The sequence below is a fragment of the Belonocnema kinseyi genome, chromosome 9 (assembly GCF_010883055.1).
Source record: "Belonocnema kinseyi isolate 2016_QV_RU_SX_M_011 chromosome 9, B_treatae_v1, whole genome shotgun sequence".
Lineage (NCBI taxonomy): Eukaryota > Metazoa > Arthropoda > Insecta > Hymenoptera > Cynipidae > Belonocnema > Belonocnema kinseyi.
In genome coordinates, this window is record NC_046665.1 from 47,155,423 (window position 1) to 47,171,453 (window position 16,031).

Here is a 16,031-nt window from a genome sequence, read left to right on the forward strand (position 1 = left end):
TATATTTTTATTTTAAAACGTAAGTCTTTCTCTCTTTGATTTAAAGAAGTGTATATTTACAATTTCAGATCACTATTGTTATTATCGACAGCAAAGTATTTTAATATTCATTTTAGTGGAAACTAATAAAAATCCCGGTCACAGTATCAAATTATTGCTCATTTCCCAGTGAACAAAATTCCCGTTCTTTTATCGATTTTCCGGCAAGGTAAATACACTGATTTCCTATAATATTTTTGTGCAAGGGTCTGAGGGTAAGAATTTAAAAAGATAACTCACCTGCATCTTCCTCGCGACTCCTTCGACCTGAGTTTGTTCAAGCCTCATTCTCTGGGCGATCCTTAGTGGTGGAGTGGATCCATCACTATTGCAAGGAAGACTCTCCCTGGCGACATTGGGATTTCCAAAGACAAAATGCATTTGCACAGCAGCCTGATCGTTCTTGAGTGCCAACAATCCTTGCCACATGACCGGATACCTTTGCAGCAACATGAGAAGAGAATCGGACTGAGGTGGGACTTGAGCCGCATGAGGTGGAGTCGTGACTAATTGCTTTCTGGACCTGTCAGGTGTGATGGATCTCTCAGTTGGAGCTTCGCTTGCAGCCATTGGATACTGGGAACGAATATGAGCCGGTGGTGGATCGTAGTAGGCTCTTTGAACGGCCACTGTACTTCCGGCGTTGTACTGGGGCGGAGGAGGAAGGCGAGCATTCCCGTGAAGCATGTAGACCTGGGCGACCTGGGGACTGTCTGTTGTCCTGTCGTGAGGAGTCCGGGTGTTGCGTCTTAACTCCAAAGGCGGACTGTGGCTTTCTTCCCCACCAGCTTCCAATTTTGAATCCAGAGGCAAGTGCGGGGATCTTGTTCCTGGGACGTGGTATGCAATTCGTGGAGCTGTTAAAGCTTCTTGCTGTGCTCGGAGATACTGATACTGATAGGCATGTGGATGAATGTAATGGGATGGCAGTTCCCCGGCTCTTGATAGACTGCCAAAGTGATTGACAACGTCGCCCTGAGAATTTAGAATAAACTCGGTAAAGTGTTGTTTTTCAAATTGGGTGCGTGCTGATTTTATAAGTATATAAGAGAATACAAGCTTTAAAAATAGAGTTGCGATGATTGAAAGAAGAAGCGAGAATAGACTTAATTTTGTTAGACGAACTAAAAGCATGTTGAAATCATGTTTTTCTGTGTGTAGATTTTAGTAAAAAGCGTGGGTTGTAAGTACCTGAGAAGCATTAGCATGATGATGGGCAGGTGGGGGCAATGGAGGGCTTTGGGAGCGATGAGGGGGGACGAGTCCATACTGTCCCCCTGGCGATGGAGCTGCACCCGCACTCCCATGCTAGCCAAAACCAAGCAAAGTTAGTTAATTTTTCTGCCTTTTATCAGGGCGTTATTATTTCGTAATACAATCAAGTGAAACGAATTGAAATTGAGCATGTTGAAAGGTTTAAGATGAAATCGGTTGCTAAAAAATATTCAAACTTATATCTAATCGAATTTATTTATAAGAAACATGAACTTTTTTCTTACCAGTGACGTTTCGTATGCGGAAATTGGAACAATACGAGGCTGAGGACTTGGAGAAGGAACCATAATACAGCCAGACATGGAAACTTCTACTTTTGGAGGCTCCATCGTACCAGATACCTTCAACAAATTATGAACAAAAACGTTAAGACATTTGTCTGTGAAATTACTCAATTGAAATGGCGGACTCAAAATTGCGAAAAAAATAAAAATATAAATAATTTGGATTTTAGATTAGTTTTTGAAAAAAAAACTCGTTTCTATTTTGGCATTAGATCTGAAGTCTTAGATCTAAGACCTAAAGCCTAACAACTATGGCCAAAACAAAAAAGAGGTATACAAATAGAAAATTAAAATATCATAAATGTATCCATTTTCTTTAACACCAGGGGGATTGAATTACCAGCGACTAAGGTAAACAATTTCAATTATTGAAAATTAAACGATTTTACAATCATTCTTCATTGAACAATTGAAAAGTATTAAAGTTCAAAATATCCCGCATAAAGTCAGGGTGTTCTCTATTAAAACTAATATAAGAATTAGGTCCAGTGACCCTGTAAAAACAAAAAACTATTCCAAGTCCAATATTCACCTGAGTTTTAGAAGGCGCGGATCTGGAACAAGTAGCGCCAGTAACGACCGGTTGTGGCCCAATAAGATGAGGTTGAGCTGGTGGACTCGCAACGGCCCCAGTCATCATCGGCGGTACAACAGCCTGAAGTAAATGAGCTTTTGGGTTGAGCGGATGTAGCTGTCCATTGATTCCCTTCAATGCAGATGGTTGAGAAATTCCAGGGTGTATCCTCTGCGTAGGTGTCGCTGCCATCGTGCCCGGATGCACATTAATCGGTATCTTCTGCGGCAGATTAATAATCTTCGGCGCATGTTGTTTCGCTGCTTGTAGAAGATGTTGCTTCGGATTTGGAGGAATCACAGCGTTATTAAGCACTGGGGACAACGGCTGTCCTTGTTTTCCATTCGCTGCATTCAAAGGCTGAACAAGTTTTGCATGAGGACTCAAGCTAGGCGAAGCCACTCTGTTGCTCGGAATTTGCAAATGAAGACTCTGGACAGCTTGAACTGGTGGCTTAGCAATATTCTGCACGATTGTCTGGCTGGGCAAACTTGGAACAGCTTTATTCAGAATGATGGGGTGTTGCAAAGGCTGGACCGGATTCACGAGCTTGCTCGCGTTCAAAACGTGAGCCTTCAAAGTGTGTGGTTTTGCTTGTGCTGAACAAGAAGATGGAGTGGCAACAAGCGGGGAAGTTGGAACGATTGTAATCGGTGTCGTGCTTGGAGTTGGAACGACTACTGATGTTGGGATTTGAGTGGTAGGCGAAGTCGGCTTGGTAATAACTGTAGCTTGAGCCTGAGATGGAGGAAAATGTGCCTTAGTTTTTGGAGAAGTTTCCGTCTTCATTGCTGGTTTAACTTCTTCGGGATGTTCTGGCTTCAGAATAGGGTTCGCCTCTACCACTGAACTTGCCTTGTCAGAACCGGCAGAACTGATGACACAAGTGGATCCAGTTCTCGACTCGACTGTGATTTTCGAAGTGTTCTGAAGAGCCTGACTTGCTGTGGAAACAGGAATGTATTGTCCTTCCTCAGACTCTCTCATCGGAATCAGCAATCCCGTAACAGGATCAATCAGCGTCATAGGTTCGAGCGAAGCTGGTTTTTGTGTCACTGGTCCTGGAATTACTTTCTGTACATCCTTAACCTTAACCTTAACCTTAAACTCATCGGTCTTCTCAACTTCCTCCTTTGGAGCGGGTGCTTCTTTCTTTTCTTCACTAACATCGTCCACATTCTCAGATGTTCTTCTCCCCTTCCTGCCTCTCGTCGACTTTTTAGGTTCCGCTGGTGGTACAAGCTGATTAAGACCCTTAAAGTTGTTTTGTCTCGTGCTTCTTCTAGTTGCAGCCAGACCTTTATTCGCCGCCCCACGAATAACGTCTTCGATTATCTCGTCAACAGTCGTTCTACTACCATCCTTTTCTGCTAACCTTCTGGACTTCCTGGTGTTAATTGTCGGGGAGACAAACTCCGCAGCAGGAACTTCTTTCACAGCAGCGACTGGAGTAGCAGGTTGAGCATTAGATCCAATTGCATTCGGACCAGGGGATTTAATCGTCAGGATCAATCTTGGGCGACCAGCATTATCCTCTTCACTATCGTCATGAAATTCGTAGACATCAGCTGGTTTATTCTTCTCTGTATAATGTTTCCCACCTCTTGCAGTTCTGCCTCCTCGTTTATTACCAGCTGTTGCCTTCGCACCTCTTCTGGTAGTGACTCCACCACGTCCTCTCTTCGATTTTGACCTTCCACGGCGGGATTTAGTTTCAATTTCGCAGGTCTCAACCCCCTCGTCTTGATCATCGTTGGAGAAGCTCTTCTTGCTGTCTCCTTCCATAGATTCTGAATCGAACCAGAAATCTCCCTCACTTTTGCTTGTCTCGTGAAGAACAGATGTGTCATGATGTTCAACTTCCTCATCGACTTCATTCTCTTCGCCCCCACAGAGTGCTTCAACTTTCTTTATTACACTATCGATATTTACTTCCTTTGCTGACCAATAATCGCTGTCCTCTTTACTATCGGTGGGATCCTCTTTAGCAATGTCAAGAGCGAGAGGATCTGTACTTGGTTCCTTGAGATCTGTTGAATCTTCATCTACCTCTACTTCTTCCTTTATGGGTTCTTTGATTTCCTTGGGCAAAACTTTTGTTGGATCCTTCGGTAAATCTTCTGCCAGATGTTCCTTTACAAGTTGCTCGGTGGGTAGTTCCTTTTCAAGATATTCTTTAGCAATTTCCTTCGCAGGATGTTCTTTAGGATTTTCCTTTACAAGATGTTTTTTAGGTTCCTTTATTAAATGCTCTTTAGGCAGTTCCTTGACAGGAATTTCTTTAGGTATTTCCTTAGCAAGAATTTCTTCAGATCCTTTTGTAAGATCTTCTTTTACAACTTCCTTCTTCTCCTCCACCTCTTTTTCTTCTTTTAGTTCTTGCTTAATCACAGGCTCCTCTTTTGTTTCTTGCTTCACAATATCCTTTTTCTCAACTATTTCTGCCTCCTTTATTTTAGGAACCTCTTCTACTTTTGGAACCTCGATTTGTCGATCTTCCTTGACTTCGATAGACGTAGTCGGTGGAACAGGAGGTGTAAGCAGCATAGGTTGAACTTCAGAATCTTGATCAGCCTTCTCTACAGTCGGCTTGGACTCTCGAATTTCCTTATATCCTTGGAAATCTTTCACCTCATTAATCTCCTTAACATCCTTCGACAAAGATGGAGCAATCGAAGTCACAACTCTTGAGACGATTGTTTGCGTCACAGTGGTAACAAGGGGAACATGCGAAACATGAGGAGACTTCCCAAGCAAGATCCCCTGAGGAATCTGCTTCTGATCTCCAAATTTCTGTTCAAACTTCTGTTCAGTGAACTTATGTTCAAATTTCTGCTCGTTCATCTTTTGATATTCCAACTTCTCAGTGGGATGAGAGATAGGCACCACAGTCTTGATTAGTGATTGATTGGGCGTAGATACAGGCGGACCCAACGGGTGGACAGTCTTATGGACTAGATGTTGGCAATGAGAAACAATAACAGGACTGGGTGTTGAAGCCCTTGGTATATGAGTTGTCAGAAGCTGAAGATTCGACATGTCTTGTTTTTGCCTGGGCGAAATCAAGGCACTATCAGGATGTTGTTTCTGTCGAGGAGAAAGCATCGTAGTCTCCAAAGACAAAGGTTTTCCAAAGATGGGACTGGACGTACTGGCGCTGATATCGATTTTCGCAGTCTCGGGTATGTATGTTGGAGGTTGGTTAGGCGAGGGAACCTTTGGAGAGGTAGAAGCCTTGTTCGTAGATTCAGGAAGAACTGCAGGAGACAATTTAGGCTCGTCATGTCTCTGAGGTTCGTTAGGATTCACGGCAATCAATGTTTCTATAACGGATTTCCCAACCAAGTTTGCGTCCCTCTTAACTTGACATCCAGGGGTTAGAGGTGGAACATTAGGCATGTAAGGTCTCGGTGGTATGTTCAACGTTAAAGGTGGCAGACCTCCACGCGGGTAATTTGGAGCCAATGCTCGCATTCCAGGAGCGTGTTGAATAACTGGTTGCTGACTAGCTGCTGTGGAATAGATGTGTTGCGCTGGAGTGTCTGGTTTGTGAGCAGTAATAGGAACGCTGACTGGAATCCTGACTGGTGGAGGTGAAGGTTTGCCTCCGGTTGGAACGTGAGGAGTCATAACTGGGTTACGAGACCATTGACCATTTGGTGAGAGAGGTTGCGACACCCTAGGAGACAATTGTGCTGAGATGAGAGGTGGCATTCTTGATGGAACCAAGGGTGGTAAAGGTGCCAAGTTGGCGGAACAAGAAGCAGGAACATTCTGCATTCTGGGTGCAACTTGTCTCAAAGGAACCATCTGACTCTGTGGAGTGACAGGGAGTCTTTGATGGAGAGGCTGATATCCTATAGGTGTTGGTCTTGGGCTCACTGCCGGAATCCTCGAAACTTGGTTTAAAACTGGAACTGCGCAGGGTGCTGGTTTGTACTGAGGTGGTGGTGTGGGAGATGTGGATGTCCTTCGAGACTGAATTGCAGGTGACACCAAAGGTTGAGACAATGGCTGAGGGAAAGTTTGTGGTAAAGATTGAGACAAACCTTGTGGTAAAGTTTGAGACAAACTTTGTGGCAAATTTTGAGACAAACTCTGTGGCAAATTTTGAGACAAACTCTGTGGCAAATTTTGAGATGGTCTTTCAGGCTCGTTAGCATCCAGATTTGGTTTCAGAGGCTCGACCTGAGCAGCAACTTGCGGAGCGACTTTAGCAACTTCTCGTGTCTTAAGTTCGTTCACCGCCCACGCATGTGAGATTACACCAGGAGGACTCGAAGGCTTGACTACAGAGATATTTGAGCTGGGTGGTAATTGACTTTCGTGAGGTTTTTCCAAACTTGTCGGATTCTTTGCAGGCGCCTTGTAGAAAGATGGAATGTCTGGCGTCTTTGGTGGTTGAGTGAGATCAAAGCTCTCGTAGTTTGGATCCTCTTCAGTGTCAGTATCAATCTGCAGATCGTGTTCGCTCTGAGGGGTGTCTGGTTTCAGATCTACTTCAGCTTCTCCAACAGCAGAAGCATTCAAGCTCTCAACGGCTTGCTGCATTTCCTCGACGTCTTCTTGAGGAGCCTCAGGTGGTGGACCGTTGGAAGAATCAGCCTCAGTTTCTTCTTCCTCACATTCATAGGAATAATCCTCGGGAGGTCCCCCAAAGTTCTCAGCCATGAGAGCAGCAACTGCAACTTCGGTTTCTTCTTGTGAAATAGCAACTCGAGGTTTGTCTTCAGGTTGCGATGGCGGAGAAGCTGGTGCTGGCACTTCTGTTTCCTCTCTGCTGTTTCGAGACTGATTGCTCGCATCTATTGTCTCGGGTTCAGAAATACTCTTGACAGCATTCTCATGCATAGTTTCATCAATCTCGATACCAAAACCTGGAATGAACTTCTCCTTCTTTTTCTCGTGTTTCAACTCTTTTTGAATTTGATTGGTCGGTAGTGGTGGAGAAATATTGGTAATGGTCGGGGAGATTTTGGGTATTGGACTTGGCATTGATTCTCTGGACGGCGGAAGAGTGGGCGACATCTCTTTCGAAAGGATAGGACTACTCGCTCTAGGAGGACTCGATTCTGCTCCAAGATAGGGCAAGGCTCCACCTTTATCATGATGATGGTGATGGTGATGATGGTGGTGGTGACAGTCCTTGCGCCCTCGCTCCTCTTTCGATTTTTTTCTCTTCTTCTTCTTCTCCTTGATCTTTTCAGGAACTGTGCTCGGAGTTGTATGTTCGACACTGTCATTATCATCCGTGAATCGGAAGACGTCGTGATCGGCAGACTCAGCGCAAATGGCAGATTTTGGAGAATTTGGCAAACCAAGAAGCTTGGCTTCGATTTCCCGTCCAGCCTCCGCAAGGTCGACACTGTTTTCGTCCTGAGGTTGATGTCGCCGCTTCTTTTCCGATTTTCTTCTGACTCTTTCAACATCTGGACTCCGGTTCCCATCACTATCGGAATGGCAAACGTTGTTCTCATTGGGAATACTCCCAAGCCTGTTGAAGAAAGCATTGGATGGAGTTTCATCAATATCGTCTGAAAGGGGACCGAATATGTCTTCCATTCTTTGACTATCTCTCGCCTCTTGTCTATTGAGCCTCTTTCTCCTAGCTTTGGTTTTTTCCTCTATGTTTCTCTCCCTGCGCTTTTCCTTCTTGTTTCGCTGTTTCTTATCAGCCCGCATCCTGTCCTCAGCATTATCAATAAGCGAAGTGTTGAGGGATTTAGTCGAGATTGTAGTATTGGTCGACTCGGGCGAATGATTAACACGACAATCAAGATTTGTACCAGTTGCATTGAGCTTGATATTCTTATGCTCCATACTATCGGGCGGTTCCAGTTTTATGCCTTCCTCACTGCTCATCGAGTTTTTCTGTCGCTTCTGCTTCTTTTTGTGCGACTTCTTGCGCAAGTCCCTTTCATGATTGTTCGCCACTGGATGGTTCGCAGAGAAAGACATCCTTTCCTCTTCATCAGATGTCCTCGGTTCTTCCTTTATCGTAACCCTAATATTGTTCACCATCACGCTAGTTTTCGCCGATTCCATAGGATTATGTTTCTCCTCCGAATCAGCAAACCCAAGATCAACATCGCTTTCATGAAACCTCTCGGTCTTGACAATGGTGTGTTTATTGAAGGACTCATCCTCCTCGCTTGTATCCGAATGGATGCGTGATCGAGAACCCTTTCTCGAAAGTGATTTTGCTCTCGCGGAATCAGACTCTGACGTGCCTTCGTCCTCGGTGAGGGCTTTGCTGCTCACAGAATCTCCATCCCAGGATGTGCTCTGCTTCTTTTCCTCTCGTCTCGCTCGACTTTGCTTCAGCTGAGAAAACTTGTCTTTTAGTCGCACCTGGCGTTTCTCCTCCTCGAGTTTTTGCATGTTTTTGGTCGACCTGGCTTTCACCTTATCGTACATACTTATATACGCAGGCCCGTCATCGACAATGTCAAAGATCGAATGCTTTTTAGGTTCATCACTATCAGTATCGGTGGCAGAAGGATGTCGCATTCCTTGCATCTCGTGAGTGGACAAAGCTCCTTCATCCAAATCGCTATGCATGTTCTGCTGATGCTCATGATGATGTTGCATCTCCTTCACGTGATGGACCATCATGACTTGATCGCTTAGGATATTCGGATCGTTCCTCTTCGCCAACTCAAGCCTCGCCAGGAAATCTTTGTCAGGCTCTTGAGAAATGGAACTCCTTTCTCTAAACTCCTTCTCCGATCTTTCCGAACGATTCTTTTTGCTACGTTGCTTCTCCTTCCCACTTGAATCACGATTATTTTCTTTTCCTTCTCGGCTCAACTCTTTCGTAAGATCGCAGGAACTTTGAACACTATCTCTACATTCTTGACCAGGTGAGTCTTTACTTTCCCTGCTATCTCTACTTTCTCGACTAGATCGATGAGAATCGTTCCGATGTTTTCGATCTTCGGACCTCCTGTTTTGTCTAGATCGGTCTTTGCTGTCTCTTCTGTGATCAGAAATTTTCATGCGCTTAGCGTCGTCTTCGACAGGAGTATCCTGGGAAGAACAGCGCCGTTTGATAGCAACTGGAGCGGGACTTTGTACAGGAGCAGGAGGAACAGACTGATGAATGTGATTTTCAATCGGTCTTCTAGTCTCTTCTCGATCTCTCTTTTCCTCTCGATCTCTTTTTTCCTCTCTATCTCTCTTTTCTTCTCGTTCTCGTTTTTCATCTCGATCTCTCTTTTCTTCCCGCTCTTTCTTCTCCTTTTCTTTTTCCTTCTCTTCTCTGTCTTTCCTCTTCTCGCGTTCGACTTTTTCCCTTTCCCTCCTTTCCTGATCTTCTCTTTCTCTCCTCTTCTCCTTTTCAAGCCTCTCCTTTTCCTCTTTTTCACGCTTCTCCTTCTCCTGTCTTTCCCGCTCTTCCTTCTCTTTTCTCCTCTCTCTTTCCAATCGCTCTTTCTCCTCCCTTTCTCGCTTCCTCTCCTTTTCGAGCTTTTCTTTTTCTTCTCGTCTCTTTTCCCTTTCCAGCCTCTCCCGCTCGTCCTTCTCTCGCCTTTCTTGCTCTTCTCTTTCTTTCCTAAGTCTTTCCTTTTCCTGCTTTTCACGCTCTAGTCGCTGCTCTTTTTCCTTCTTTTCTCTCTCCTCTCGTTCCCGCTCCCGTTCTCGTCTCTCCCGTTCTTCTCTTTCTTTCCTTTCTTGCCTCTCTTTCTCTTCTCGTTCTTTCCTTTCTTTCTCTTTCCTTTCTCGCAGTTCGATCTCTTCTTTTTCCTTTCGCTCTCGCTCTTCCCTTTCTTTTTGCTCCTTCTCCTGCCTCTCCTTTTCTAGCCTTTCTCGTTCTCTTCTTTCCTCATCTTTCTCGCGCCTTTCCCTCTCTTCTCTTTCTTTCCTCTCCTGTCGATCCCTTTCTTCCTTTTCTCTCCGCTCCTGCTTCTCCTTGTCTTCCTTCTCTCGCCTCTCTTTCTCCTCTCTTTCTTTCCTCTCATATTTGGTCTCTTTAACTTCCTTCATCTCCTTCACCTCCTTCTCAGTCTCTACCCTCTCGACCACATTCGGCTTCTCTTCTTTCTCCTCCTTCCGACTCTTATCCTCCGACTCCTCTTTCTTCGCTTTCCTAGCTTCCTTTTTTCCATGCCTGGTATCTTTACCATCCCTGGAGTCTTTACCGTCCCTGGAGTCTTTACCGTCTCTGGAATCTTTACTGTCCCTGGAGTCACGACTTTCCCTACTATTCACAGCCTCCTTTCTCAATTTGGCTCTTGGAACCTCAGAGGAGGAAGACGAAGAAGACGACGAGGAAGAGGAGGAAGATAAAGTTGATAACGAGGTAGACGAAGGTGTGGAAGGTTGATGACTCACGTTAAACGCTAAGGTCGATGCCGTTGAGATCGCGACTGTCGTCGTCGTGGCAGTCGCCATCGTCGTGCTATTTATCGTCGAGGTCGTCGATCCCGTTATCGTCACAGGGCAAGTGACAACAGGATTGATGATTGTCCGACTCGTCAGAGCGCTCTGGGAATGAACGCTATTTAAATTTCCTACACTACCGTTGCTACTAAGAAGACTATTCGCTGATGCTAAATTTGCTGAAGCTAAAGTTGCTGATACTAAACCACTACTACTGCTGCTGCTACTACTCGCTGCCGTCGCACTAACCAGGGCCGTGATTGGTAGTGAAACTGGTGGCAATTCCGGACTGACTGTCTTGATCGACGTGCCGGGCGTGACAGGAGTTGTTGGACTCGGATGCACACAGCTGTGGGGTGTCGCCGTTCTCGGGTCACTTTTGAGCGTCGGCGTTGGCGTCGTTGCTGTGGTCGTCAGACTGCTAGACGAGGCAGTCTGCACCGGTGGATGACTAGGAAATGGATACTGCAGACAGACCTTGCTGGTACAACCCACACCCGCAAGACTTCCGGTGCTACCGATCATAGAGCTCACGCCTATCACGCCCGTGAACTCTCGAGGCTCGTACTTCTCATTGAAGTTCTCTAAACGTTTCGAATCCTCGTCGAAAACGCTCCTCTTCGCGAGGACAGATTTCACGATGTCAGAGGGTTGGACCTCGTGGAGATCAAGATCAAGGAGTTTGTGTCGAAATCTAAAACGTTCCGAGGCAGAGGCATCTAGTTTGGCAAGAGCGTCGCCACCAGCGGCGCTGATAGCTCGAGAACCAGACCATTTTTCATACTTCTCATTCAGAGATTTTATCCTTTCCTCGAGGCTCGGGGATTGAGATGCTGTCTCGCTGTCGGAGCTGGTGGGACTCGGACTAGGATGTCGAGGTGGAGGCGAAGCTGGAGGCTGAGGTGCCATTCTAGGACTTGTTGATGGTAGGCTCGAGGCACAAGGTGGACTGGCGATTTTGGCTAGAGTAACGTGAGTCGACCTCGAACTGCCACTGCTGTTGTTGTTGCTGTTACTCGTGTTGTTGTTGTTCATTACCTGCGAGGCGAACCTCGGAAGGGGCAAGGAGAGAGGACCGCCGTGAATTCTCTCTCGAAACGTTCGAGGCTCGGTTGGCCCGTCGTCCGGTCTCTCGTCAACGAGCGGCGTTCCTGGCCTGGAAACCTCGTGCGGATCGTGATGTCTGTTAAATAAAAACAAAAGAATTGCGTTTAGTAGAATAGGACATTAAAAAGAACAGAGCAGTTATTGCCGACCGTTGCTAGCGGCATCGGGAATCTACTTCTTTTCAACAAACTTAAAGCTTTCAAAATAGAAATTACCTTGTGGCATCTCTTCGTCGTTTACAAGGTCCAGGACCCCTTCCCTCGCAGCTACCTCTCCTTGACCCGTGATGCACCATCACCTTGCTGTCACTAACCCTCCTCACTTCCATCCCTTTTCTCCCGGAATGCGAGGTAACAAGCAACGAAGCAATCTCCGGTTCGTCGTCGTCACAAAGTATCGACGCCGCTCCATCGAGCTTCGGCCTTTTCTTCGGTGCGAAAACGACTTCGTCACCACTGCTGTGACACTCCTCGAGTTGTTCCAATAGGTGCACCCGCTCCTTCTGAAGATGCCTGATATCAGGCGGAGGTAATAAAGGAGGCGGAGGCACCGGTGGATCAACACTTGTGACGACGCTCTGGATAGTATGCCTTCGAGATAAAGATGGACAGTCTTCATCATTCACCTTGCTTTCGCCGATCACTGCACCATCGTAGTCGTCGTGACTCGCACCGCTGCCTTGACTGAATTCGTCGTAGCTTCGGAATCTCCTCGGCGTTGGCTCGCCAAAGTCGCTTTCGTAATATGGATCTTGATACGATCGCCTGCTCGTTCTGGAAATCGCCGTCGGGTGAGCTGGACTCGCTCCAGGTGTGCTTCCGCCTCCTGGAGTTCGACTGTAACTCGCTGCCCTCGCTCTCGGTGGTGTCTCGTACCGAGTAAATCTGCTTCCAGCGTTTGGAACAGTCACAGCTGGCTCGAAAGGCCGTTCCCTTCTGAACAAAATCAAATTTAGATTAGGCAATCAATTCAGAAATTGCTTTTTGTCAAAGTCTAAAAAAAAATAATAAAAAATGTACTAACGTTACGTCGAAAGTAGCAGCCGGAGTTGGCCTTGTGTCCCAAGGTTTTTCGCCTGCAAACCCCTGACGTTCTAGATGTTCGTAAAACGTTTCCTGGCACTCCCTCGAGGCAAAGTCCACTTGTAAACGACGTCCCCGAAGTGTTGCCCCTCTCATTTCTTTCACTGCAGTCTGAGCACAGCTGATCTGCTCGAAAAAAACTAAAGCATGCCCTCGCTCCCTGTCAACAACCACTTGTGTGATTGACCCATACTGATGAAACTGCATGTTGATGTACTTCTCTGAAACGCACTCTGCAATCAAACCATTCCAACAATTAGAAACATGAACTCATCTAGTTTATTAGAACCACTATTTTGAAATGAACTTAGACATTATACATTATCGTCAGCATCTAATTACTTTAACAGGTGATGAAACATCATTTTTTAATATTGATTTCTGTCGGAAAAATGTGGAGAATAGATCTACTACCTCCGATGCCATCGACCCAGACGCAGGACGTGGGCATTGACTTTCCGAATCCGAGTTTGATCCGATTCGAGCCCAGGTGTTCTCCATCCATCGATCGCATCGCCTTGACGACGCTGCTGATATCCGAATACTGACAGAAGGCGTAGCTCGTCACTGCTCCCTGTTTCTTAATATCAATTTCCTGCACAGATAAATCCGACTTAAAATTACATTTATAATCAGACCTCAAATAAAGTTAAACACAACAAATAACTGAACAATACTAACGATTATTTCTCCAAAGGGCTCGAAATGTTTCCTGAGTTCTGACGCGGTAACGTCCTTCTCAAGATTTCCAATAAACAGTGTCCTCGTCGCCTTCGGATGGTACTCATCCAACTCAGCCTCATAGGGTCGAAACTCATTGTCCTCGACGTCGTAACCCTGGTAAGGAGCTACTTCGATCTTGCAGCCGAAGAACAACTTGTCATGTGACACTTCAAGTGCCTTTTCCACGTCCTCAGGTTTCTTGAAGCAAACCAGGGCATACCTATCACCCGCAGCGCCGACGACCTTTACCCAGGTGACTTTTCCATGCTTCTTGTACTCATGAAACAACCCATCCTTGAGTGAGGTGTCGCTGCTACGCGCCGGCAAATTCCGCACGCATATCGCGTGTGGCCTCCGGTCGTCCGGGGAATTAGCATTTCCGGTACGATGTGGAGAACTTCCAGGCGAACTACTACCAGTGGAACTGGCACCAGAGCTACCACTTCTACTACTACTAGAGCTACCCGACCTGCTGCTTCCACTCGGCGAACTGCTGCTACTTCTCGATTTTCTCCTCTGTTTCTTGTGTTGTTTTAAACCACTACCACTGTTGCCACCAATACCATTCCCTGTGGGAAATTTGTTTCGTGTTATTTGACTGAAATGGGCGGGATTTTAACTTCAATTCCATAGTCATGTGTAATAAACCACCCTCACTAAATAGTAGGTACGCCCCTCAACCACGCCTTTCTATGAACTCCCTCTATTAACGCCAATTTTATATTCTAAATAACAATTCTGTTTTTCATCCACTCCCATTATCCTTTAACACATAAGAAAAACCATAACAACATTTCTACGAACAATTTTTGTAACCACGGTCCTTGCCAACACACCTTTTTATTTACTCTCCTAGTAACGCAACATTTTAGAATCTAATAACCCAGCGCACCAGGCACGCCCCTCAATCACGCCTTTCTATAAACTCCTTTCTTTAAATTCTAGACCAACTTGACACAACTCTTTCTTGCAGTTTTTTACCTCTTCTTTACTAAAAGATTTTTTTACTTTCAAGGGGATTTAATGGACATGATACAAATGTTGACATATTACCTGGTTCGTCGGGATAAGAATCCGTTGTCGCTGGCGATGGTGGAGGTGGGCCAGATCCGTACCTCGAACTGGCCGATTCGTAACTCGTCCAGGACGAGGGTTGCAGGCTACTGCGGTGGCGGTCTATGTGGGGCGGGGGTGGCGGCCCGCTGGAATACGGACCCGTTCGCGGGTAAAGCCGATCCCTCGCCCTCGGCGGCGTCACGTGATAACCGCTACCTGGTGGCGGGCGTATGCGGGGTATGTAACCGACCGACTCGCCGGAAGTCGGATCGACCTGGTGGCCCACGACAACGCCAACGCCGCCGCCCACGCGGTTGCTCCTGCTGTCGCTACTGTAGAAGCTACCGTGCGATCCTCTCGACTCAAAACCCTCACCTCTTTCTCCTCCTCCGACGCCTCCTCCTCCACCTCCGCTGGATCCATGATCCTCCGAACTTCTGTAAAATAAAAAGATACATTAATTTCATTGTCTACATTTTCCTTTCTTTCAATTCTCTGTTATTACACTGTTTGTCATGAAAATAGAAAAGTGTCCTAGCATTGTATAAATTATTATCGCCTGTAGAAAATACAAATTCACGGTCTTAAATTACAGGTTTTAATCTATAATTGATTTTAGCAACGCATTTTATAAAGGAATTTTATTGCAGTTTTTAGAGTATTTTTATCAATTAACACAAAAGTTACACATATTTGAATTCATTTTGAATCAAATTTTTAAAGAGGCAAAAGAAAATTTTTTAACTTTGGGCAATCAATATTTTAAGGGCTTGTATTAGGTGTAAGGAGCTCTTCAAAAAAAACTACGTTACGCTGGCGGGGGGGGGGGGGGGGGGGGGGGGGGGGGGGGGGGGTCGCAAATGGAAAATATATAAATGTGTATAATAATTATTTGAAATGTTTGAAAAAATAAAAATTAATGATTTCATGTTAAAAGTGAAGTATCTGAATATTATGTTTGTACGTTTTGTTTTTTAAGGTGTTTATCAAGAATAAAAAATGAAAAGTACAAATTCTGACTTAAAGGAGGGGAGGTGGTGTTCGTATTTGTGACGTCAGTTGAAGGGTTTAAGCTTTGTGTGATGTTCTGTGATAATTAATGGATATCGATTTGAAAGTTTATGATTCAATAAAGGTGAGTCTAAACGTCCGAATAGTCCGTACGTTTATATACGTTTATAACACGGTTTAGTCTAAGCGAACGGGCCTGGCAAGGGGATGGGGAGCTGGAAACAGGAAGGAGGGGTGTGGCTCGCATCCAGATGTATGGACACTACCTTCAATAAAAGGCACAGCTTTTTGCAATTAGAAAAATTTAGGGGTACACAAATATGCATTAGTGTCTTATTTAAGTTTCCAAACTTCCACTTTGATACCTGATAAATACTCTTGAAAAGATTTTAAAAATACTGTTTAAACTAAAGAAGCACTGCTCCTCATTTTAACCATAAAAATAAAGGGAAGCGTAGTTCAGTGCTTAATAACAATTTTTTTATGATTTACGAACTATTG

The 16,031-nt window shown here is 45.3% G+C and overlaps 1 protein-coding gene across 4 annotated transcripts in view; it reads right to left on the reverse strand.

The window, feature by feature from the left end:
• LOC117179831 (protein split ends-like) overlaps positions 1-16,031 on the reverse strand; it is a 192,095-nt gene that overhangs the window by 8,350 nt on the left and 167,714 nt on the right. The window contains exons 3-11 of one of the 4 annotated variants that reach the window (XM_033371972.1): positions 14,517-14,956; positions 13,422-14,032; positions 13,155-13,335; positions 12,682-12,973; positions 11,874-12,593; positions 2,131-11,734; positions 1,539-1,655; positions 1,231-1,347; positions 280-1,014 (exon numbers count right to left, since the gene is read on the reverse strand). In XM_033371972.1, coding sequence (XP_033227863.1) covers positions 280-1,014; positions 1,231-1,347; positions 1,539-1,655; positions 2,131-11,734; positions 11,874-12,593; positions 12,682-12,973; positions 13,155-13,335; positions 13,422-14,032; positions 14,517-14,956 — 12,817 coding nt within the window. Of the gene's footprint in view, positions 1-279; positions 1,015-1,230; positions 1,348-1,538; positions 1,656-2,130; positions 11,735-11,873; positions 12,594-12,681; positions 12,974-13,154; positions 13,354-13,421; positions 14,033-14,516; positions 14,957-16,031 lie in introns of all 4 variants that reach the window. The other 3 variants (XM_033371971.1, XM_033371970.1, XM_033371973.1) reach the window with 3 other exon arrangements.